Raw genomic sequence first — 26,396 nt, 5'->3', positions numbered from 1 at the left:
GGGGAGGTCTTCCATGACTGGAGAAAGGCAGATGATGCACTCATCTTTAGAAAAGGCAAGAAGGGCAATCTAGGGAAATACAGAACAATCGTGGAGTGAACAATCTTGGAAGTAATTTCTAGGCACAAGAAAGAGAAGGTGGTGATTTGGAACAGCCAGCATGGATTTTCAAGGGTAGATCATGCCAGACCAACCTAATTGCCTCCTGTGATTAGATAACTTCATCTGTTGGTGACAGGAAAGCAGAGAATGTTGTCTACCTTGAGTTTAGCAAGTCTCCATGTCGTCTCCCACAGAATCCTTGTATGCAATTTCAGATGGTCCAGTCTAGATAGGCAAAAAAGTGACTGGATCATTAGTCAAAAGGGTTCCTGCTCTGTTCAGAGGCAGGATACAGTGGAGTTCCTTGGGAGTCTGTCCTGTCTGATACCTTTATCAGTGACCTGGAGGAAAAGACAGGATGCAGGACTATCAGGTCTGTGGACTGATGATTCTAAATGAGTGGTGTAGTTGATGTGCTTGAGATCAGGCCTGCCACTCTGAGGGATTTACACTTGCTGGAGGACTAGGCCAACAGGAACCTCATGAAATGCAGTGAGGACAAATATAAAGTGCTTCATCTGAGATGGACTAACGCCCTTCATACCCCAGGACATGAGTGGCTTGGTAGCAGCTCTGCTGAAAAGGACATGGGAGGCTTGGGGCTGAAGAGGAGTCAGTGGTGAACTCTGGCAGCAGTGAAAGTACATCAGACTCTATGAACAGGAGCACAGATGGCAGATCAAGGGAACCGATTATTCCCTTTTACTCAGCACTCATTATACCACAGCTGGCATAGTAGGTCCAGTTTGGAGTCTCCCAATACATGAAAGCTGTTGATAAACTTGGACGTCTCCACTGGAGGGCCAGCAGGGTGGCTGGAGGTTCAATCACAATACTTGTGAGGAGAGGCTGAGGCACTGGGGTTTGTTCAGCCTACAGAGATCAGCAACTTTCCAGTTCCTAAGAGGAGGTTAGTGAGAAGACGGGGCTGGGCTCTCTGCCAAACAATGAGAGACGAAGGTTATAAATGAACAGAGGGGGAGAAAAAAAAAGACACTATGGTTATAGTTAGGTAGTGGAGTCGATTACTCAGAGGGATTGTGCAGCCTCTACATGGAGGATTTTAAGACCTGACTGGACAAAGCCACAAGCAACCTGGGACCCCTCAAAATCCCTTCCACTCTGAATTATTTTATGGTAAATCTCAGGATGGATCTTCTCCATCTTCTCTGTAGAATTTCCTCCGTGTAATACAGTTCATATCAGTCTATGTATTTAAAGTCAGTGCGTATGCGGCTATTCACCCCACAGACCAGGAAAATCACAAAAAAAGTTGCGCCCCTAGTTTTATCTAAACAAGATCTAAGACAATTTGAGCAAGAACATCAGTAGACGGGATGAGACAACATTTTTTATTGTTTTAATACAAGTGAATAGATTAAGAGATCTGAAATGTTCTAAGGCAATATACATACTGAATAAATAATATGCACAGGAGAGTCATGTCTACATTATAACACTGGCTAGTATTTCGAATACTTAAAATAAATCCAGTGACATTAGATAAAGTCCATAAAAATGCTATCCTGTCTTCCCTTGTATGAAATTGTTCAAGTATAAAAAAATCCAATACAGTGTAAAATATTAAATTCCATTTCGGTCAAGAATAAAAATTGCAAGTATTGTAGTTTCACAGGACAATGTAAAGCAGCATTTTCTAGCAAAGGGAAAAATAGTCAGTCTGCATACGGAAGAGTGAGAAAACAGCACTAATGTATTTGAGAGCTCTGTAGGAAAAAACTAGTAGAGGGGAAAAAGAATGAACTAGCAATATTTTATGTAAAAACCTAAAAAAGTGTTAATTTAAGAGTACCCTCATACAGTGCACATACTGAATTTAAATAAATCCAAGTCAACATCCTTAGTTAATTAGGTTAATATTTAATATGCTACATCTAAGCCTACTAAATAATTTATGCCATGAGATGAATACATAATTTTACAGTGTCACATCTATAAAGTCGCTTTCTTTAGAGCGCAGCATAGTAAAACTTTCAAAATAAATATTTCTTTTTAAATAGCATAACAATTAAGGCACAGTATAAATCACATACCATTAACCCTTCGAGAACTGCAATCTTGGTAACAAAAGTCGCCTCATGTACTGTATGCTTGCTAATAAATATTTTAAATACAATCCTGAAATAGATATTAAAATTGTACAAATGCTTTCAGAAAAGAAAATTCCCTTAAAACAGTTCTTAAAGGTTTTAATTCATTAAGCTTCTTCCTGCCTTTATTCACAAGTTACGAATAGATGCAATAAATAGAAAGAGAAGGCTGTTGTAGTAAAGGGCTGATCCTATTTTAGAATCAGAATAGCTGACACCAGCAGTTAAAGTTTCCCAAAAGTGAAACAGGATGGGGCGAGGGATTAGGATGTGACAAGCTCATCACATGAGCACGAGTGATGTGTTCTGTCCAGAACTGTCTGTGTTATTGTCTCTACAGCTGTTGCACCCCTTACTTCCACATCACTGGCTCCATAGTTCCACTCATCCAGAGGACAGAGAAGAAAATAACTTTGGTGCCTGTCCGCCATCTTACTAGCCGACCATCTTCCTTGGGTTGTTCGATGCCCGTCAGCGAGACAGTGAGAAGGTACTATCTCACGAAGACAACTTCTGAGAGCTAGAAAGGACAATCAGTGCTTTAAGCTTGTTTCCTCTTAACATGGATCAAGATTACATATTGCTCACTCAGTTTTTTCCCTGGTTCAAACTTTTCAAAATACCATTTTCTTACTTATAAAAGGCAGTTTTGCTTCCCTGATACTGTAAAAAGGACATCTTTGCTTTTTTTGGTTCTTGTTTGCTTGCTTGAAAATATGAAGTCCCATTGCTGCTGCTGCCACTCTTTCGTGACAGTACAGTATCTTTTAACCCATTTTCTTCTGGCTTGATACTTGAAACTAGACATGCTGCACTACCCCTCCCCTCTACCGACACGATTTGGATGCATACTGTATGAAGACAGTGGAATTAAAAAAAAAAAAAAAAATCTTTAGTTTCGCAATAGCATCGCTTTCCTTAAAGCTCCTTAGTGAATGTCAATTGTCTCTGATTAACTACTTATAACTGGAAGGCTGAAAAGAGGAAGAGAAAGAAAGGGCTTCTTCCCTCGGGAGTCCGTCCATCTGCTATTGCATTCGGTCCGTCTGCAGCTGCTGGGGCTGGTACTGGCCGAAGGCGGCGGCGGCGGCAGCGGCGGCCGTCCCCGGGGCGGCTGCGGCAATGGGCTGCTGCACCGCGTAGCCGTAGCCCCCCGCCGCCACGTAGCCGGCAGCGGCGGCCGGTGAGGCGGCGTACGGGTACTGCTCGTAGGCAGCGGCGGCGGCGGCGGCGGCCGAGTATTGGGCGTAGGCAGCTCCGGTGTAATCGATGTAGGGAGTGGTGGAAGCAGCGGCTGCTGCGGGCTGAACGTGGGGAATGACCACTCCGGGCTGGACAAAAGCCTGTGGATAGACATAGTGAGCGGGTATCCTGTTGAAAGATGGGAGAGGGAGTTAGAGTCGGGACGCGAGTCGGGCGCCTAAGCGTCATATCCATACTCCAAACTAAAACAAATTTAGTTGTTGTTATGTGCATAGGGTTGCCACAATAACTAGGCTGAACGGACCGATTAGTCAGCTCGCTGGCCCAAAGAGAAGCATCGCTCCAAAGCACAGCATTATAGCCGAGTTAAATTGGAGTGCTTAATGTTGCTTGAGGATATTATGTTTAATGCTATTAAAATCGCCAGAAGGACCAGGATTACTGATGTCAGTTTTAAGAAAACTCTAAAGGAGTCAACTTGATTATTCCATCTGGAAAACCACGGTATCTGTTTTTCAAAACACCTGTAAGTCATTTTTATTACTCGGCTTCTCGCTTAACTACTCGACTCTTAGTAAAATTATTTCCTGCAATACTTTTATTATTAGTAACTGAGCAGTTTGACAGCATCACTGTAATGAGTTTGACAATAACCAATAAGGTAACAAAATGGTTGAACCCTGACTTCATGTAAAGTCTTCTCAGGCCAGGGAGGGAAAGAGTGTATTGTGGCAATCCTACTTAAGTTGCTATGCAGACTCAGCACACATTAATTTCTCTGCAACCTCAGTCACCCTTATTAAAAATAAGGAAAAAAAAAAAAAACAACAACACAGGCGACAAAGGAGTTTAAATAAAGTTCACAAGTGTGGTAAACACAGCAAGAATCACACTTTCCAAACGAACGATAGTGCAGCTCACTCTGTCACAAGAGGCCATTGAGGGGAAGCTACATAGATGCTATTAAAATCCATAACAGTGACTCCTAAGTACATGTGCATCACACTTTTGTAAAGTTTGTAAGGACACAAGGGTCAAACCTGTTTGATTATGAGGCCACTGATGTCTTGTTTTGTGCCAGCTTGTTTATCTCTATGCAAGACATACAGCATAGAGTTTTTTGGGAGATGGGCATAGGATTAAGTCTAAATAGATCTGGTGCTGAACAAAAGCAAAAAAGCAAATTTACAGCTTAAGAAACAACCAGTACACGCTTTTCCATCTTCTACAAGTCACCAAACTTGCCTCCTTGGCTTGTTTACGTAGTCCTTCAGTTTTTAAAATTGGTCATATCATTGTCTTAGCACACAAGTGTACACACAAGTTCATCTCATTGTTGTATTTTATCATATAATATTATTTTTAAAATAATATACTCAATAGAATTATTGTTTCATAACCCTGTCTTGCATCTGGATTTCCCAGATAAGTCCTTCATATACGCAACTCCTTTCCAGTCAGTCAATCTTTATAAATCCAGGAAAAACTGCTCATGCAGATTTTCTACTATTTCATACTGAACTTTACTTTTACAGACAGCTCTAAAGACTGCGCCAACCTTTTAGCGCACTGTAAGCACAGATGCAAATTGCAACGGTAAAAACTGTCTCTTCTCTCCAAATTCAAGATTTAATGGAAAGGGGGTTTTTTTTGTTTGTTTCGTTTTTAAAATAACTTCAAGATTTACTTAAGTGGTCAACAAGAAAACATTTCAATCAGAAGTGACACTGTCAACTAGATTAATAGCAAAACATAGTTTACAATAAGTGATAGTCAGGCTTTGGAACAGCCTAGGTTTCTTTTTAAGAAAAAAAGAGCTCAGTTGATTGAATAGGAATGTTAACAGAGAGAAATGTTCAGTTGTCATGTTTAAGACATGAACACCACAATCATAAAAACCCAACATGTCAATGAAATTCATTTCCTACTGTGTAAAGGAAGAAATGAGAAAAAAAAAGTGAGAAATAGGGATTGGGAAGGGAAAGAAAACATAAAACAAAACGGTAAGTTGGGTTTTTAAACACTCACCTAATTTACGAAGTGATAGCTAAAAGTGCATTTGAAGCATACTTAACCTGGCTCTGTGCATTTAAATACACATCATTACCTGAGCTCTCCATACAAAATGGGTGAGCATAAACAATCAAGTACAATCCCAATAAATGTAACACCACATTTTTTAAGTATAAGGGAAGAGGTATAAAACCAAGAGAGCTTCTTCTGCATCACTAGGAGTCCATTTAATACCACATCAAAGGAATCTTTACATATAGCATTTGTGAAGGAGGGTCGTTCTAACAAGAGACAGCAAGCAAGCTTATCTAGATGCTTTTGTTGACTTGAACTGATGTTACTAAGATTTTCTGAAGACATTAGGACATTTGGCCATATCCTTGAATAAGACAGAAAGATACATGTGCTCCCACTTACACTCTTGTGACTTGTTTTATTTAAGCCAAGAAACCAACAGGTGGTGAAGTTATGAAACATTATCTGTTTGCCACATCTTACCGTACAATAAACATAAAGCCTCTGCAGGCTCCTCACCACCATGCCATTTCTCACATAATGATTGACAGCATAAGCTGCAGTGGGGCTATTTTTGATCATCTGTCATGCTACAACTGTTTTGAGTCGAGTAAAATGGCTTTATATGGCCAAAGTGAATTTCTACCTACTGCTGAGGCCAGCACATGCAGGTCTCAGCCATTCAGAACCCAACTGCTTTTAATGCTCTTGCAGGTCAAAAGCTGAAAAAGCAATTCCCAGTGATGCCGCATGTCCTTAGTATCCTTAATTTTAAATAAAAGCTGCTGCTTTACTTTTGAGAGTAAAAGTGTGAGAATTATAGATAGTTTAAGCTTTCTTTCCTGGCAGTAGTTTTTGGTTTGGAACATGTATTTATTGTTTTACGCTTCTGCAATAACGAAAAAGGGAAGCCACATTTAACTTTAGCAGTAACTGTAGCTTTGGGATATTCAAAATTGAATGACAGACACTCCTGCCATGTGCCATAAGACCTTCATTGTTGTAACAGAAGACTTGTGTTTAACTAAGACCCCCAAAATAATCCTATAAGCAGTAATAAAGTGAAAACTCATTGTTTCAAAGGAAATAATTTTGTGGGCTAATGCAGAGAGCTGTGGCATATAGATATTCAGCAGTAGTAGCACATCATTGACTCTCAACGTTAAATTCTTGTGAAAGTAGATATCTAACTTTGAACTAAATGTCTTGCTTTGGCCCTTGCATGGCATCATCTGGTTTTGTAAGCATAATTAAAGAGTACGTTTTCACCAATGCACAGCTTTCCTTATAGCAGCAATAGGTTACGTGAACATCAAGACATATGAAACCCTTAAAATGCTTCCTTTTAAATTTGTGCCTGATATCATTAAGAGGACACAAAGCATTCTGCAGGTTAATTTCTGACTCTTCCTGCTTCATGCCCTCTTTCCAGATTATCTATAGTATAGCATTATACAGGTCTTTTGATCATAAACTCAAGAGAGGGCTTTTCCTTCTCTCTTAGGAAAGACAGAATTGCCTAACTTTTGGAAGATAATACCACGCAGGTAGTATCAGCTAACCATTTGATAATGAACTTAATGGCTTTGGATTTAACTCGGGTCTTACTAAAAACAGGGGGTCTGCTCTCATTTTGATCGAGGTACAAGTTCAGAAAACAAAGGAAAGAAAAAAAAATCTCTCCAACAGAAGAGTCATATCCTACACCAGTGCCTCTGTAGAACCCCGTATTTTCCCACCAATATTAAAGTAAAAATGGCATAAGCAAAACGAGAAAAGCTATCTTAGGAGGCAAAGTCATCTTCCCCCTCCATAAATTCCTATTGAATTCAGAGACAGTATTTTAATAAGCAATTCTGAAAACAGGGCTGTATACATAACCAGTCCTGTGATCAAACAGCTTTCTACAAAACACACCCACGGTAAGATAGATGCTGAATGTAAAGAGCAAGGAGAAATGTTATTTGGTGGATGAATTGATCTCTGCGGCACTGAATAAAGAAAAATTCCCAGCATTTTAAATGCTTCGTGCTTTGAAGCTAGTCTAGTTTCTGGCTCACTCCACCACAATAATGTTGTACGTAATTGAGAATATTGTACTTCTGCGTCTTCTCTGTAAAAGTAATGTAACATGATCAAATTACTTTCAGTTCCTTGTTTGATAGGTGAGGAACCATATCAAAACACTGCTGACCGTACCAGAATACAGCAGCACCTCACTAATTTGCACTCTGGTAGGAAACAAACAAACAAACAAACAAAACAAAACCAAAAAACAACGCAAAACATTTGGAGGTTTTGTGTATGGATTAGTAGAGTATTGATAGTGAATCACCACTACAACCCATTTTACATAGCATATTAGTAAAGTGTGCTTTTTAAAAGTGCAACTGCACAGGAGAAAGAAAGGCTTTAAGGTGACCATATATTTCAGAGCTATCCACGTTAACATCCTCTAAGAGTGAACTCTTAAATAAAAATAGATTCAAGTAAGCACTGAAACAACCTCCCTTATTGTAAAGGAATATAGTGAATGAAGATGTTCATTCATCCTAGTGTATGCTGTTCTTAATCTTAACTACATTCTTTAGAAAAGGTACAGGTCACCGGGAATTTTGAGTATTAGTAATCTCCTTTGTTTGCACCTAGCAAAAGAAAGGCAAAGGATTAGAAATGACCAATTTCTTGTACACATGACCCTGCGACCCACATTCCTTTTCTTCAGATTTCTGTACATTGCAATAGAAATAAACCTTATTCAGCCTGCTGCAAGAATTTCCCTGACCTAAACACGATTTACATCATCTATGGTTGGCTCCAGGTAAGAAAAGCAAGAAGGAGCCCTACATCTGCAGAGTCCTTTTAGCAACCGATTGCCACAGGTTCTCCTTTTCTGTAGCGCTCAGCAAATGCTCGGTCTCTCCAGGGCTGATCCCCAGGCAGTTCACTGGTTCCTCTCTGCAACAAGTGCTACAGCAGCTCTGGAGACAATGCGCTCCTCCTCCTGCCTACCCTAGCATAGGCATCGTAAACTGATCACTGCAGATACACTGTCCTCTCCTTACACTTCAAAGAAATTGAAAAAAAATACAGTAGAGGATAATCATAGGAAAGCGGGGAAAAAAAAAAGACGACAAAAAGTTTTCTGCAACCTCCCCACGGGTCTCAGAAGAATCAACATTCTCTTTTTTAGAAGTACGTAAAGTTTCTAGGAAAACTTTCTCCCACACTTTTGAGGACAGGACCGGTTTCCTACTGCTTTGACAATCGAACTACTGAGAAGCTATCATTGCTTAATAACAGCTAGGTACAATATTCTAAAGCTATTCTAGTCAAATAAACAGAATACATTTGTGACGCATTTTCCCTACTTTATTGTTAGCTTACTAATTAATTAGCAAAATGCATTATTTTGCAATGAGTTTCTCAGTCAGGGTGCATTAGTGAAGTGACACTGTATGGAAAGTTTAAAGCAGACTTCACCTCCTAATTATATGCCTATAAGAAGCAAGAGTTAGATCTACTTAGGAATAGTATACTCAAGTAAAGGAGAAACACGCTACATATTAAAGACAGCTTGAAGAAAAAAAATATCTCAAATTAGAAAGCCCAAATGGACGCACATTGTTAATAAGGAGCTCCACACCCCTCCCAAGAACAAACCCCCTCCAAAAAATTATGAACATGCAAGCAATACATTGATTTACTTAAAAATCAAGAAGTCACACAATTTAGCACTCACTACAAAATATGGTTAAAAAAGTCACAGGCTACAGCTTTAAAGCAAGGAAAAAAAAAAGGCCCTTTGCTCCCCATGGCAAAGTCACTCCTCAACAACAAGAAACAAAATCAAGAAGACCACCCCACAAAACTTTCACTACAGCTTTTTCAATTAAATAAAAAGCACACAGTTTAGCTATCAACACCACTTCATTACTGTAATAAATAAATAAAAAAAAGCACACGGAGGTCTATTGACTATATGAAAAAAACATACATGCATCGTTAATCACCATTTTAGCTTGTTTGTGTTTGAGTCTACTGGTTACAGTTTAATTCCAAACAGAACTATTCCACCTCTTATCATCATATCCTTCTGATCAGTTATCTTAACTGTAAACGATCCCTGTCAGATTAGAAAGAGATAAATAACATTGAGTCAAGCTGAAAAAAGAGAAATGGGGCACAGCAATCTTGCATCAAGTCATACCTCCTTGTTTTATCATAGAGTCATACGGGACTGGGCTGCTTAGGTGGAAGGGACACGTCCCACACAACTTGACTCAGCTGCGGCATTTAGAACATGACCAACAAGGTGAGCGGATTTACAGGTACACATTTATAAGTCTGAGAACTTCATGAGTTTATAAGGCTGCTACTGCAAGAGGCCTTCAAGGATCATACTTTTTCTTTCCTTTTTTTTTAAAAAAATTAAATTTTTCCTCCCCTGTTTGAGGTCCCATTGAACAGACTTACCCAAAAGGCCTCTGTATGAGAGCTGGATGAAGCTGCTGGACACCAAAGGCAAAACCTACCAACAAAAACACATCACATTCTCTGTATGGGTGTTCTTTTGGCCACTTATTTACGCTATGTATACACACGCACACAAATGCAGAGTAACAGCCTTCACCAACAGCCTCCAGTGACGATGTCTGAAAGGCTGTAGAACCACAAATTGGAAAGCAAAATATATCAATCCATATATACACACACCCCCATACATGCACACAGAACTGAAGTAAAGACTGAAGTAAAGCACACACTTTTCTAGAGATGTTTAGAAGAACGACTTTTTCTAAACAGTTAGCACAAAGTTTTCATTCACATTTTATGTTGTGCTCCATTCTGTTTCTCTATCTGTAGCCTCTGAAGGATTATATGGCACTTTCTATTCAGTGTATCTGTCTACTTTCTACAGACTTAAATTTGAGCCATCTCTACTCACAAGGACTTAGTGTGGGAGTCAAATCCTAACTCACTCCTGTTCTTCAAGCACCCAAGTACAAGTTCTTTCCTTGGTGGGCTCTTAGTTACTTGCACAAATGTTCCTCAGGCCAAGGACACGGGAATTCAGAGCAGCCTCCTTCAGAGCACAAATGTGCACACACTGTCCTCCTTCTCTCTTGCTGCAAAGCAGCAGTTTGGGAAGTGGCTGGGACATCAGATTGGCTCAGATGTGGTCTTAGGAAGAGCCGTTTCATTTTAAAGTCTGCATAATCGCTCCCATCTGTTTGAGGAGTTTGCATTAAGATATTGTTTGTATTAATAGGACCGCACACATTGGAAGCGATTCATTCCTAGGCCAGTCTTTCCCTGCAACGATACTGTAAATGGTCAGCGCCACCACATTCCCAGCAGTGGGAATAACCAATGAAGTGTCTGAACTGTGAAAGTTTTCCTGGGGAACTTCAGGTATTTTATTCCTGACTGCTTTTGTTTTTTAAATAAGGCACATGTACAAAATAGCCAGAAAGTTACTACATGCTGCATTTAAAAAAACCAAACCCAAAGCACATCCAAACAGTGGGCGTACTTTGGGGGAGTGCAGGACAGCAGTACCTTTTCTAAAGTTTTTACTCTCTTCAGAAGCCTGAGGTACAGAGAGAAGAGCTGTTCAGGGCCCCTTCCTCACCTGGCTGCATTATCCGCGGCTTGGCACCCAGGTACGCCAGGTTCACGTTGGCTTTCCTGCCATCGATGATGGGGTTGGGGTCTTTACAAGCCCTTTCAGCAGCAGCTCTGTCAGCCATGGTGACCTTAACGGGCAATGCGGCGCATTAGATCCCTTTCCGCGGCCGAGGAGAAGCCTCTCGCCCACGGCAGCGACCCCGCTGTCCCCCTGGCGGGAGGGGGGACAGCCTGGGCGGCGAGGGGGCCCCGCTCCGAACCTCGCCCGCCCGCCGAGCGGAGCGCAGCCGGGGCGCCGGGAGCCGCGGCCGGCGCAGGGCGGAGGGCGCGGGCCGAGCTCCGCCGCCGGCAGATAAACCCCCGGCGCGGCCGTATCAGGGAGCAACAGGCGCGCTGGCGAGAAATTGGGCAATTCCCCCCTCAATCTCCTTTTTCAGCAATCCCCCCCTCCCGCCTCTCTCCAAACTCACCAGCAGGGAGAGGGGGGAAAAAAAAAAAAAAAAAAAGGAGAAAAGGCAAAAGTCCAACTTCCGACACCCCGTCCCCCGAGCCTGGGGTTGGCCGGCTCCTTACGGCGACCCCCGCAGAAGTTTTCCCCGGACGCCCCCGGAGCCGTCCACCTGCCCCCTCCCCGGCCGCCCTCCCCGGCCCCCCGCACTTACAAAGCCGTATCCCCGGGACTTGCCCGTCTGCCGGTCGGTGATGACCACCGCCTCCTCGATGTCCCCGAACACCTCGAAGTACTTGCGCAGGCTGGAGTCGGTGGTGTGGTAGGGCAAGCCCCCGACGAAGATCTTGGTGTAAGTGGTGTCCTTCTGCGTCGTGTGCATCTTCCGCCCGGCCCTGAGCGCCGCACCGCGCTCTGCACCCACGCGTGGCCGCCGGGGCGTGCGGGTCCTGGGCGGCGAGACCCGCTTCCAGAGTCAGCCCCGCTCTTTTTTTCTATTTGATTTTTTTTTTTCCTCCTCTCTTTCCCTCCCGTCTCCCCCCGCCACCCAGTTACAATGCAATTCCCCTGTGCCTTTGCAAACCCAGCTTCCTCCTCTTTCAAGAGCGGAGCCCCGCAGCCTCCCGAGGTTTTGAGGTAGGTACCGGCAAAAAGAAGAGGGGAGGCCGGGCGGCAGCCAGCCTGGCGGCCGTAGCGCTGGATACGAGCAGAAGCAGCAGCTGGAAGAGGAGCACAGGGCCTGAGCTAACAACTGAGTGGCCTCCCCCTCCTAAAAGCCACCGGGTCGGGCACTCTCGGTTCCTCCCCCTCCTCCTACTCGCAGGGGCGGGGACGGCGGCGGGGCGGACCCCGCGCTCGCCGCGGCCCGGCGGGGGCTGTCAAACAGCTGCTGGCAACAGCTGGATGCCCCTCCGTGCGGCGGGAGCCGGCCCTTGGAGCCGCCAGACGAAGGGGCTGCCTCAGAAGTGCCCCGCGGGGAGGCCCGGTGCCCTCCCGGGCGGGTTTGCCCCGGGCTTGTGCAATTGGGAAGCGCCGGGAGGCTGGGTCCGGTGGGGTCACCGCTGCCGCGCCAGCCGGAGAGCCCGCGGGAAGAGCCGGCTCACTGAGAGCTGGCGGTCCTCGAACGTTCCGATCCCTCCCTGAAGGCTTGTGGGGAAAACCCTGCCACCCACACTTACCTCTCTCCCCAAGCTGCGGTACCGCAGCACTTCCATTATTATTGTTGTGGTGGTGATGGTGGTTGTGGTTCTTGTTATTGGCTTGCACACAGAATGAGAAAAAAAAATGGTAAAGCTGCTTCCCTTGTTCTTCTCTTCTCTTGCTGCCTCTGCCCTGTGCTGGGACCTGGAAGGGTGCAGAGGAACAAAAAGAAAAGAATGTCTGTGTGGTATGGACAGGCAGAGGACTGTGGGAGTTGGAGGGGAGACCCACAAGGAGACAGAAAGGATGGGAGGAAGGTTAAAGATTGGGAAAAACAGATGTGTACGTGTGTATACACTTTGTTCGATATTCCCTAGAGGATTAAGATGGTCCCACAATTCTCCATCTAGTTCTCAGACCTTAGCTCTGTCCCTAAATCAAACACTAACTGTAACCTTAGCACAAGAACTGTTCCTGCCATGATCCAAAGCATCTACAGCCCAGTTTTCATCTTACTCTGGCAGGCTAGCACATCCTCTTTTCTAAAACTAGAAGTGACCCTGGCCATTAACAGATCAAAATATATCCTGTAAGCTATGCTATTATTAATACAACCATTCTACTACTGTATTAGCTTTCTCAATTTAAGATGGCAATCCCAATAAAATTCAGGAATAAATACAGTTCACCAATCCATTCTTTCCTCTAACCCAACCAAATCACTAATGCTAACACTATCGCAAGAGGACAACCCCTACTATTGAGGGCTAACCCCACATAACTCAGTTTTACCCTTTCATTCCTGCCAGCATCAGACCTCTTCCTACTTTGGTGGTCCTGACAGAATCTAGGGTGCAATTTTCCAGCCTTAGGATTCCTCAGGTATCCTAACTTAAATCCCAGAGAGGTGATACCTTGCCATTTTGCAATTAACTCTGGTCCATTCAGCCCATTGTCGACACAAGCCTTTATTTTTGCATGGCATATGCTATGAAAAACAAACACGGGCTTCCAGTTCTCGGGTGTGTGATCTTTACTATCTTAGGACCAAATTCGTGCTGATTTGGTGCTACCAGCACCAGTCTGTATCTTACTTCAGCAACGCTCAGAAATAAAAATATTTTCCAACTGTTTCTCAGTCTTACTCATCACTTTAGGTTTATTCAAAGAGAGGTGACCTCTGTCATCTGGAAATGAATTAAAGACCATTTGAACACTTTAGTGTTCAGGAATATATTGTGTATATACTTCTTTCCTAAACTGTATGTTAGCTCCAAATACCACGAACACCCCAGAAGGGTAGTTCTTTCAGATGATACCCATTTGGCATACGTTCTGGCCTTATTAGGGCTTGTGTCTTTGTGCTAGGGTTAGGGTTCAGTCCAGTGAAGCTTGAAGAGTAAGGTTCATCTATGGTACCTGTAGGTACCATGGGAAACTGATGAAGCTGGATGAATTTTGAGATGAGGATGAGCCTAGAGTTAGCTGTTGGCTGGATGGTGTTTACCTGGCTATGCTGGATGTCTGACTAAGTTTGCAGGCAGACTAATGGGTTTGACGATTCAAAGGCACGGACTGTACAGCATCTGTTGTGCTGTAGGAAGGTTGGTGGGCAACTTCAGCAGTGTCATTGTCCCAATTGCTTCAGATAATGTGTATTTTGTGTTTTGGGAAGCGTCACCGGGATGACTTACTGCAAGGGAACTGGTTGTGGCTTTGGAATGCAAGTATGGAAGAAAGACATTTATTCCTATAGCCTGCAAACTTTGCAGTAGTGATGCCACTGGTGAAAGCGTGACAGTTCCAGCAAGCAAGAACATGTGGAAGGAGGGGTGTATAGGTAGGGCATTCCTGGGAAAGATGTGAAACTGGGATTCCTAAACTCATAAAGTGTTTTGGAAATTGAACCTGGGTCACTCATGTCCTGTACCTCAATGTACCTCCTGTACCACCTCACGTACCATAAACTGTAGACCACTAAAAGACCTGAGAGAAGTATCAGTCTCGTAGGTGGCTATTTTGGCATTTTCAGGATCTCAGTTTTGAATCAAAATATAACGAGGCATCTACGTCCTGCTTCACTCTTGTATCTCTCTGAGTCTCTCCCAGGTATGTCAATATTGTTGCTGAAGGGTCTTGTAGCTGACAATTACCTTCTGTGTAATTTTAATGGTTTAAAAAATATGTATCTGAAGCTATAAGCGAAAAAGTGGTCTTATGTTTCTTAGTAGCATGACTTAACTGGAGGAAGCCCCAGAAGCTATTGGTTACAATTAATTGTTTTTACTCAGATATTTTGTGGTTTTGCTGTCAAGGTAAGATAGAGTAGACCACTTGCCAGCTTCCCAAATGGTACTACTCACTGGTATCAGCGTAACTGTATCATCATGCTTTTTATTTATTTATGAGCACCATATGCCTGTCATGTCAGAAACCCGTGGATGTCATGTGTTCATTCATTACGTTTCTGAAAACAACAAAGACCCCTGATTATGTTGCACAGCATTCATTCTTGCTAGTGCTTTATTTCAGTAAATAATAGTGATCTTCAAAACATTCAGTATGCTATCAATTAAACACAGTCGGAATTTCTCTATATGTTTATGTACATACGCACACATATTTTATTTGCTGACACTATTATTAGAATGCTTAGGGCCTGAAACTCCATGTTTTTTAGGTAGGGCTGAAAATAAAAGTAATTTTTCTGTTAACTTAGTAAGACCATCAGTTTGGTCAGTTGGACTGACGTCTTCGCTGAAGTTCCACAATGCCACAGTTCCATGAAAGCATTCAGCTAATAATCTTGGGCACGGCTTTGTCTGCTAATCTGTGCACTTCCACCAGCCACATCCCACTACAGAGAGGAGCAGAATGTCGAACCTCTCCTCTGCTCATGTGTGTTACATTGGCAATAGTTTGTTTGGGGAAGCAAAAAGTACAGTAGTAGGTCATACACTCATGTTCTTAAGCAGTATGTGAGAAATTTAGAAACCTCATCATCTTCTCACTCTTCTTGCTGAGGTACAATCTTTATCTGTGATTAGTTCTTCAATTGTCAATTTCTGGTAAAAATTTCCTAACTGAGGAAGCTTCCACCACCTCTCTTCCGATAGTATCCCCATTATAACAGATTTCATCATGGGATTTTTTTTCCCCTGAAACCTATTAATCTTGCTGTTTTCCAAAGTCCTTTTTGCTATAGTAGCTGAGCGCTAATCTGCCTAATCTTCTACTGTTGCAGCCTCCTTATTCCCAATTAAACCACCAAATGTAGACCGCTAAGGGTAGTTTCCATCTGACAGGAATATTCTTCCCTTTAAAGGACAGTGGAGGAGGTGACACAGAATTTCAGTGATTCAGCAAACAAAATTCAAAGCTTCTGTAACAGTGGATGCAAGACATATTGCCTGTATAGGACAGTAATAGGCATGTCAGGTGAAGCAGGGGTAGATGATAACTGTACCCAGAAGGCTGAATGCATTCATAAAAGTTACAATGGGCACAATGTGTTGGGAGGGGAAGACATGGAAAGGAGTAGTAGGAAAGAAAAAAAGGGGAAAGGGTTTGTGAATACCTAATCATGAGTGCTATACCAAATAGTGCTTCCCAGTGCTAGAACAGGTCAGAAGGTAGAATGAAACTAGTGCCTGGCATGAACTGAAGTTGCTCTATGATGCTGTAATGGAGGGAGCGCTGACACCAGAGGCTGAACCTGCAAAATCACAGCGCTCCCACACCCACCATGGGACACTCTGAGAGTCAGGAGAACAACGACTCTTAATGTTGACAACAAGCAAGGCAGTTGTGCAGAGGAAGGAATGGATGTGGATTCACAGACTAGCCAAAGCTTAGAAACTGGAGTGTGAAATACCAGACTCACACTTACCTGTCCTGGTCACAGGTAACTAAGAGACAGACATCTAACAAATCTGCAAAATCCCACTGATGTTGATTTGTGTGGTGTAATAGCTGGATGACTCTGCACTAAGCACAGCCCTCTCTGCCTAACTTCTGTGCATCTTTAAAATCTTGTACACCTACCCTCATCGTGATACCTGATGGGAAAACCAGTGCTCAGAGCTGCCTCCTGAGCCATATACACATAGCCTGGACTTATACAACCACATAATTCATTGCTTGCTTGTAGTTTGTCTGCAAAATAAGAAGTCCTGGTACAAAGAATATTGTTGAGAAAAAAGTCTGCACCCAGTCAAAACTGGTGGAGCTCACTCTGCTAAAAGCAAAGAAACTAAACCAAGTGACATCAGGTTATATCTGGCCTTCAGTCAAGATAACCGGGAAAAAAAAAAAGAGACAAAAATACAGGGATACTGGTGAAAGAGCCACTAAGCCCTAATCAGTTATTATTACAAGGGATTAAACTAACAGTTGACAAGCTGTATGCTAGACATTAGCCTCATAGAACACTGCACATCTATTAGTTGAAGTAGGTGAGTCAAAAAGAAAAAAAAAAAGTGGATAGGTGGATAGAAATGCAGAGAATAATTCATTCAAACACACTTCAGCCCCTCCAGTTCTTAAGCCATGTTAGAGGAATGCTGCTGGGGAAAGTCCTTTGTGAGCGACTAATTACCTGTCACATGAATATCCTCATTCTGCAGCTCTAGATTCAGGAGTTGCCTTCTCTGTGGCCTTGTGCGCTCTAAGCCCTCCAGAGGAGTGACTTGCACATTCCTGTCAGAGAGCTGAAAGGCTCTAATTTATGGCCAGGAGATACCACGTCCTCATTTGCCAAGTTCAGCACCCTCTTTTTTTTTTCCTTTTTTTTAAGGACTTAGTTCTTCTTGTGTTGCTCGTACTGGGGAAACTGAGTTTGCAAGCAATTTGGCTTTCATCTAACCACAAGGGCAATTAAAACAAAGTCCAAAATGTACCCCTGCCTACTTTTAATTAGGAAAAAATGGGAGGTTTCAGCATTTCTCAGTTCTCAGCCAGGGACGTGTCTGCTAATCCCAGCATGAGCACAGAAAGAAAGGGAGAGTTGCTCCACAGAACTGTCCTCTCCTTTCCTTTGAAGGTGTCTGGTGCACGGAGGCACATAAAGGAAGCGAGGATGGACTAAATTTGCGCCCTGTCTTCTTCACCCAGAGCCTTTTGCTGGGGCTGTGGAGGAGTCCCTCATGTTGTGACTGGGACACCCAGAGCCTGGGACTTCCCTTGCAAGTGTTGGAAGAGCATTCAGGAGGGAAGATGGACTTTAGCCAGAGGTCATCCTGTTTACATGCTGTCCTCTCTCAGGATAAACAGTGTATTGCCAGTCTCACCCATAATGTGCTGGTGAGTTGTGTCATAGGAGTATGTAGCTTGTTTACTAGTTCAACCATGTTTCTGATCCAAAGATATCATGTTGCTGTCAAGTATTTTTAGTTTGAGCTTCTTAATATCCAGTTTACTTTGCAGTCTTGGTTTCTTCGAATGAAAATAGCTCCAAGACAACGATGGCTTTTAGGCGGTTCCACTTTTTGGATTAGATGTGATTTGTTAAAAAAAAGTAGCAGTATGTGATGGTAGTTTGGTGCCTTCGTTCCAGAAGGATCTTGGAGAGATTTACCAGCCTGTGCCGTGTCTCACCACCTGCTGCTGTGGTACAGCCAGCTCTCCGCTGTGACACAGCATTCCTCTTCTTCAAGGACTGTCAGAGCAGATTATCTTTTTTGGTTCAGAGATTTTTTTTTTTTTTTTTCCTGGCTGGGATTTTTTTGTCTTTTTTTAATGGGTAGAATGAGCTAGGTTGGAATTTGGCCCAAACACTGAGGCAGAATAAACCTCCAGCTGAAAAAGGCAGCGGAGGCTTTCTTCGCGCCCCTCCAAAAGGTCAAGATCTCTGCAGTACGTTCTCTTGGTAAGGTGACACCTGCAGGTACACAGCACTTCTCCGTCTTCCTTTGATATCCCAACAGAAGTGACCCAGGAGGGAGGAGCTCTGCCTGCACTGAATCACCATTGCTTTCTATATTTGACCTACAAATCTGAAAGCCAAATTCCGTCAAATATTCTGTTTGACCTGTAAGATCCTAGCCCTGAGGGCTACAGCTTCAAAACTATGCAGCAGGTTGGTTGGGGTTTTTTTAGTTTGTTTTGCAGTACGTGTGGAAGTTTGAGCATGTCACCGCTTGAGCACTGGGAGTTTTGTCAATGTAGCATCTACATACTCATTGCTGCAACCCAGTAAGGTAGTGTGAGGTTTTTAAGCATTCTTATATCCTTTATTGTCCTCAGCTGGAAAAGACATGACTTTTGCCTTTAAAAAGAAGGGAAAAAAAACCCTTGTAACTTTGTAATGAGAATAAAAATAGTACTGTGTGCCTGGTTTGTGATGTTTGTCTCTTAAGTTTCACAGTTCATCTAAGGTGTGAGGTTATGAAGTAGGAGGCAGAAAATATGTCATGCTCTAATGCCTCCATTTTCACCTCTGGAAGGGACCTTTGCTAAGGAACTACAACTCTAAGTGTGTTAACAGTGCTACAGAAATAATATCACATTGCCCTTTGGCTAGCCCTGTGCAAGAATCAAATAGGATTTAATTCCACCAAAGAATTTTCACTGTTTGAAGAATGGACCCTGTCAACATGAAACAATAGAAGTTTTATATTAATTGCATTTAAGGCTCAAGCATAGTCCTTGGATTTTCAAAGACACAAAATGTAGACTGTCTCTTCAGTCCTAAGGTAAGTGTCCTGTCTACCCAATTAGCATTTGTCAAGGTCTGTTAATTTTCACTGAGGTTTACCAACTCATCACTTTTTAAAATCAGATTCTGAGCAATAATTTTTCTGAGATTTGATCATTTTGTTAAGATCTGCTAACAGGTTTAGCAAGGCCGGATAAGCAAGAGTCAGTCCACTTGCTGACCTGATCTTGCTCATTGCCTTCCCACTGGGAACTGCAAATACGTTGCAGTGCAATGTCTCCCTAGGGAATTTGGAAAAAAGTGAGAAATATTGGACCTGCTGCAGGAGTGTGTCTGGGACCTCAGTGAAGTCTGTGCAAAACTGACTTCTTGTCTGATCTGTACATGTCCTGCCATTTGCGTAGGCCTGGACTAAGCAGAATTGCCTCACTTCAAAACACAATAGTAATTTAGAGGTCTAGAATGCAATATCATTAAATCAAAATTATGAGAAGAAATTTGATTCCTGCACATTGATAAACTGGCTTGCTGGCTATTGTCGTACACAGACTGTCATGCATTCCATATTGAAATCAGGTGTATTAAATGAAATAGCAAGACAACAAAAACTTCGTATTAAAGCATTTTTTTTTTAACCTCCCTGGGAAAAACCTTGGTCATTTCAGCCTACCAGCTATTTCCTTGGTATTTATTTTTCTCTGATCATCTTTGAAACTCAATAAGGAAATAAAATACCAACATAAATAAATGAAGAAGAAGGTTTCCCAACACCAATAAGCTAGACAAAAGAAACAGAACACTACAGAGTGTTTACTTATTCATGATATCTTCATGAATGCCATACTTTAGAGGGAATGGGAGATTTTTGTTCATGTTTGACTCTTAAGCATGTCCATCGGGTTTTATTAAAATGGGGGAGAGGGATGGTTAGCTTGAAAAAACTAGAGAAGCTGAATGTAACCAGATTAGAAGTTCATGTGAAATACTAGCGAGCAAGAGGAATTGTTTAGGGTTGATGTGGGATGGAAAAATATTTTCATAATCTTATTTAAGGGGAGAAAATCTTTGTGAAAGGATGCCTGGTTGTGTGGTAGAAGTACAGAGTTTGTTCTGGAGGGTTTGTTCTATTCTCTTCCCCATTCTATAAAAGCATCTTGTGTCTGTTTTAGTGGGTTTGTCTGTGCTGTCGTCCTGTCTAATACACACCTTCTTAAACATGTGAGAAGTCCCCTTGAAAATAATGAAATTCCTTATAATGAGTTCAGTACATGCTTAAGTGTTTTCAAGATTTCAGAGTATCTCTGCGGTTCAGATCACTCCCGTCTGCCTCTCTCTGTGACTGTTTTGTGTTAGCGTGTAGCACAGGGAGTTCTGTCTCGGGGCTTCTCTGTACTGACATGCACCTGGAAGTGTCGGGAAAACAGTCCTAAAAGTGAAATCCGGGCATTACGCAACAGTTTTTTTCGGCTGGCTGACTGAGAATTGACAGCAAAGTGCAAGAAGATACAAGCAGGGAAAAACAAGCCCCTGCATTGGCCAGGGTATAAATTAACAAGTCAGGTCAGTCCTCATCACATGAAATTTCTCAGAGCTTCATCTCTGCAATATGCTGCATAACCTCTCTTACCACAGAAGTTTAGGGTCTCAGGTCGTGTTTAGCTGTCTTAAAGTCTATGTACAGCAAAACCACACTGCATCTCATAGGATCAGATTCACTAGAGCCTGTTTACTGTTTGTATGGTCTGTCTAATGTAATTTCAAGCTATCTGATAGCAGTTCTCAACATGCTGGCAGTTTGCATGCTGCTAGGCAAATGAGGCTTAGAAGAATGAACATATATATATTATATATATGTGGTCAGTGACACAATACGGAGCAATGCATGTGTTTTCCATTAAGTGGTTTCTTCGCAGATCTTCTTCTACCCCTAAGATTCCTTTGCATTTATTTACGTTTTCATTATTTTTTTTTTTAACCAGCATGTGCATTAGAAAACCAATGTCAGAAAACCCTACAGTTGCAGTTGTCACTCCATCAACTAACAGTCACACTGGGGGTGGGGGTACCCTCTCAACCCAACCATAAAGGACTTCAAGTTTTTATGAACTACTTACTCTTGGGGGGAAGTGAGCTAATTCCTTAATGTCAGCCAAGTCTGGTAGCATTTAATTCTACTAGAAATACTTGCTTTTTAAAAACTGTGTTAATAAATATGATAATATAATGACAGAGTCCGGCTGGAAGCTCCCAGAGCAGCCGGGGCTGATGTGCTGGTGCTGCTGCTGTTGGTGCCGATGTGGGTGAGAGGTCATTAGTTTCCTTTGCTCTCTCTGCTGTCCCCAGGAGGTGACTTGTGTCAGGAGGGGCTTGAAAGCTAAAGATTAGAAGGACAGTAGTAATTTCAGCTCCAGCGTTTTGTTACTGATTTTCTGAATATTTCAACTACAGCTCTTTTGTTAGCCTGATTTTCTTGCATCGATGCAAAAACCCCCACAAACCTAAAATTTGCAAATCAGAGTCTAACCACGCGTCTCCTTTGCTTTGGCATCTCTGTACAGCTCCGCTGCAGTTTTGGTTGTGTCGAGGGAGTGGCTTGAGCTTTAGAAACCTAATGCCTCTCCTGCATAAACAGATTTCTCTTCCGTTCTCCCAAATATCACATGATAACTGTAATAAATAAATAGATCTGCATTGGAGGGCGATCTCAGTCTAAACCCACAGATCCGAATAGACACAGGTAACTGTGAAGAGACACTTAGAGATCAATATTAGCTATCTAATTTTTCATATAAGACTGGCAAGGTCGGGCACACTGGGAGTTGTGATGGCTGATTTCATACAGAGCCCTGATCGATATCAGTGTCTAAAAAAGGTGTCGGTTTGCACTGAAGCTTCACCTGTGACTGGGGCAATCATGACCATGTACTTTTTCATCTCTTGCCCCAGTGCTGGCGTGGATTCTTGCACAGCTAACAAGGCAGTGAACTAACTTTTCTGACAGTCAGGGCATGGAAAGGATTCTTTTCCTCTGCCAGAGAACTGTTTCCATGAAACTTGAACAAACTTAACTGTCTCTGAGAACTGACCTCCTTTGCTGCCTTTTGTTGATGCTGCCAATGGATTTGCTGGTCATTAAGGAAAGGGAAAGAAATACCTGGACAGACAGACACTGTGACCACATACCTTTGAGGCCACTGTTTAAAAAAAATAAAACGGGTTAGTAAAAACAGAGGGGAAACATGGAGCTGTTCTGGAAGTGCCCTCTCATTTGGCAATGGGGAAGACTGGTGTTTGAAACCATTTAAAAAACATTGGCTTACCTCCTTAAGAAAAACAAAAAAAGCAAGTTCAGAGCTCAGGCAACCCTTTAGTATCTTTGAGCTCCACCAAAGTGCAAACAAGCTCACAAAACCCTCTGAAATACCTACAACCCACCAAAGACTCAGTCCACAAAGCACAGCATTTGCAAAACTCCAAGGAAGTTCTGGCCACATTCAGCAAGTTCAGAGACTGTACATGGACATGACTTGGACATTTCCACTGTGCACCACACATAGCGCCTCATTTTTGTGATTGACGTGGCCAGGAGCATATTTTGCAGATGGGGTCTGGCAAGGTGTCAGCACCTTTTCTTTTCTATTTTTGGCTAGTGTGGGTGCAGGGGTCAACCAAGACTGTCTGTTGAAAACAACAGGTTGTTTTGTGCCGTCCTTTTTCTAGCCTTGCTTTTGGTTGATCTCTGTGGTGAAGGGGTCACTTTAATATCCGAATTCAGTGTCGGAGCCCATGGAATTTCTCGGTGTAGCAGAGGCTCTCACTGTACTGCGGTGGCAGGAGGGTGGCAGGAAGGGAAAACAATAGATCCCAGTTTCAAGTTCTTAATACATTTAAAACTAGTGTAAAATACTACTGAAAAGAGACCTTTGTCTAAAATACTTGGACATTATATTTATCATCTTACTCTGTAGGAACATGTTCAATACAAATGAAGAAAAGCCCGACAACTTTCACCATTGTTAGGAACATGGGGAGGCCATTGCTGATGACAAGCAAAACTAGATCAAGGAAATATTTGTTGCCATGGTGACCATATTTAGTTGATTCCTTTTTCTGCTGTATAGATCTGATTTAATTAATTCAGATATTTATAAATAGCTTCCTGTGGGACCAAAGCTAATGGTTGCAAAGTTGCAAAGACTTTGAATGTGCAGCTCTGTATGGACAGATGGAGACCCCACTTCAGCAAAGCAGTTAATGTGAACACGGAGTTTTAAGCATTACATCTCAGAGAATCACAGAATCACAGAATGTTAGGGATTGGAAGGGACCCTGAAAGATCATCTAGTCCAATCGCCCTGCCAGAGCAGGAACACCCAGATGAGGTTACACAGGAAGGTGTCCAGGCGGGTTTTGAATATCTCCAGAGAAGGAGACTCCACAACCCCCCTGGGCAGCCTGTTCCAGTGCTCTGGCACTCTCACTGTGAAGAAGTTTCTTCTCATATTTAAGTGGAACCTCCTATGTTCCAGTTTGTACCCATTGCTCCTTGTCTTACCATTGGTTGTCACCGAGAAGAGCCTGGCTCCATCCTCGTGACACTCACCCTTTATATATTTATAAACATGAATGAGGTCACCCCTCAGTCTCCTCTTCTCCAAGCTAAAGAGCCCCAGCTCCCTCAGCCTTTCCTCATAAGGGAGATGCTCCACTCCCTTCATCATCTTGGTGGCTCTGCCCTGGACTCTCTCCAGCAGTTTCCTGTCCTTCTTGAACTGAGGGGCCCAGAACTGGACACAATATTCCAGATGAGGTCTCACCAGGGCAGAGTAGAGGGGAAGGAGAACCTCTCTCGACCTACTAACCACCCCGCTTCTAACACACCCCAGGATGCCATTGGCCTTCTTGGCCACAAGGGCCCAGTGCTGGCTCATGGTCATCCTGCTGTCCACCAGGACCCCCAGGTCCCTTTCCCCTACACTGCTCTCTAATAGGTCATTCCCCAACTTATACTGGAACCTGAGGTTGTTCCTTTCCAGGTGCAAGACTCTACACTTGCCCATCTCCTTCAACCAAACTGTATATGTGCTTAAACTCATACATGTGCTGAAACGATCTGCTGCAGTTGACAGCAGATAGCGAGCATTTCTATTTTAATCTGTGTGGGGTTTTTTTGATCTACCTTTCATAAACTCCGGTGCAAATACGTCCTTAAGTAGTTACACCATTAGTCATATTAGAAGTGGCCAGCTGCATTAAGGCAGGTGCTGTGAGCGTTACAGAAAATATGGACATATACACCTTTCATGGTTTCATGTTCCTTTCGCTAATCCCCAGCCTCTGTGAGTTGTCTGCTGCAGCCCTTTTCTCCTTATTTTCATTTATACTAGCGCTAGGGAAATGGTGCATTTTACGATTGCCTAAAAGGGAATTTTCTGGAAGTGTGCAAATTGGGCATGCAGTATGTGTAACCTCCAGTAGTTCAGGTCCCTTGAACAGGAAATCCTCTTGAAAGCTTCATCATAGGTGCCAAAAGTCTTGCAGCTACTCTGCATCATTTGCTTAGAACATGAGCACCACATCCACTGACCCTGTGTTGTCCCAGGTGTTAATTCTCTCTTGTGAATGCAATCACACAGTCAGTTTGGGAGAGAGAGAGGCAAGAGGAAAAGGTTAAAAGATTTACCATTCCTGCTGCTTTTCGGAGGTTTTATCCCCTCAGGTGAAGCATGGCTGTCATAGTCTAGCCTCAGCCCCCACTCCAGCTGGCAACTAAAACCATGGGCCACTTGCTCACTCCTCACCTGCCCCCAGTGGGATGGAGAGGAGAATCAGAAAATAAAGGCAAAACTTGTGGGTTGGGGTAAGAACAGTTTAACGGAACAGTGAAGAAAAACGAACGAACAGTGACAACAACAATAATGGAAGAACCTACAAAGCAATGGACACACAACGCAACCATCACGTGGTGGTCTCACTGCAGCAGCCCGTCCCCCTCCAAAGCAGCGAGCGGTCTCCTGGCCGCAGCTCGTGCCGAAACCACCCCCACTCCAAACCGCAGCTCGTGCCCGAAATACAAAAGCACCAAAACGTGTGGTCCAGAGAGAACCAAGAGTGTCCCAGATTGCCCTGCTCCCCTCAGCTAGAGCAAGAGAGAGAGTGTACTAGAGAGCCTGTGCCCCTGGCCTGCCCCCTTTGTAACTGAGCATGACCTAAGTTGGTATGGAATACCCCCTTTGGCTGGTTCTGGGTCAGCTGTCCTGGCAATCTAGAAATTAGCCCTATCTCAGCCGACCCAGCACATTCCACCCCTTATTCTATACCATTTATGTCATGCTCAGGTCTTACACTTACCAACACGTTTCAACTAATTATTACCACCTTTTTTATATATATATATATATATATATATATACACACACATATACACACAGATATTTTCTCCCTTAGTTCATGGCGTAATCTCATTCATTTGAAAAGTTCATTGAGTCCATGATTTTGGACTCTTATCTATCAGGATGGTCTCCTGGGGCAAGAAAGATGAAGTGTCACGCTGAGTTGTTGTATTGTTGCATGCTGCATCTGGAACTCATAGTTCATGCGCACGGTTTGCAGGTCAAAGGCGTCGACCTCAAGGAGATGGCTGGATGTCAGTTGTTGGAGCCAGCTTTCATTCCATCATTGCTGCACTTTGTTTTTTTGAAGTTAATTTTTGATTAACCTGAAAGGTACTTACTGAATACTGTTAGTTTGGTGTATAGTGTTATGCAGCAATTACCATCACACAATTCACTTCATGGGAGTGTTGTAACCCAGAATCAAATACCACTGAGACACACATCAGACCCCTCCATCCTTCAGCATTACCCACCAAGTGCACCCAGGTCCCTGAGCAAAAGCAATCCCACGGATGGTTTTGCCTTTGCCCAAGGTAGGAGTAACCCAGACTGTTCTCCCAAACACATTCTTCATGTCCACCACATGGACTTTATTCCCTTCTGTAGTATGTGGAAGCTTCAGCTGGGCAGGGCCAGCTCGATTGGTAGATCCCCTGGTGTTAACTAACCAGGTGGCCTTTGCT

At 43.1% G+C, this 26,396-nt stretch overlaps 2 protein-coding genes across 3 annotated transcripts in view; one reads left to right on the top strand and one right to left on the bottom strand.

Annotated features, from left to right (window-relative positions):
• ATXN1 (ataxin 1) overlaps positions 1-26,396 on the top strand; it is a 417,571-nt gene that overhangs the window by 23,031 nt on the left and 368,144 nt on the right. The window lies entirely within an intron of this gene.
• On the bottom strand, positions 1,441-12,261 carry RBM24 (RNA binding motif protein 24). 2 transcript variants are annotated; one of them, XM_065630268.1, is made up of 4 exons: positions 11,761-12,261; positions 11,080-11,203; positions 9,921-9,975; positions 1,441-3,584 (listed from the first exon to the last, which is right to left on the bottom strand). In XM_065630268.1, the coding sequence occupies exons 2-4, from the start codon at positions 11,195-11,197 to the stop codon at positions 3,242-3,244; spliced, it is 516 nt and encodes a 171-aa protein (XP_065486340.1). In that variant the 5' UTR covers positions 11,198-11,203; positions 11,761-12,261; the 3' UTR covers positions 1,441-3,241. The 2 variants fall into 2 exon arrangements, with proteins under 2 accessions (XP_065486340.1, XP_065486339.1); XM_065630267.1 differs by having other exon boundaries at positions 11,738-11,991.

The sequence above is a fragment of the Caloenas nicobarica genome, chromosome 2, assembly GCF_036013445.1.
Source record: "Caloenas nicobarica isolate bCalNic1 chromosome 2, bCalNic1.hap1, whole genome shotgun sequence".
Classification (NCBI taxonomy): domain Eukaryota; kingdom Metazoa; phylum Chordata; class Aves; order Columbiformes; family Columbidae; genus Caloenas; species Caloenas nicobarica.
Note: the sequence above shows the minus strand (reverse complement) of the source record. Positions and strands in the feature narration are given on the sequence as shown.

Coding starts and splice junctions, on each gene's coding strand:
- RBM24 (XM_065630267.1), bottom strand. CDS start 11,905: ATGCACACGACGCAGAAGGACACCACTTACACCAAGATCTTCGTCGGG. Junction 11,204..11,737: donor AGTCCCGGGGATACGGCTTT/GTAAGTGCGGGG, acceptor TTGCCCGTTAAG/GTCACCATGGCTGACAGAGC. Junction 9,976..11,079: donor GCCGCGGATAATGCAGCCAG/GTGAGGAAGGGG, acceptor TTTTGTTGGTAG/GTTTTGCCTTTGGTGTCCAG.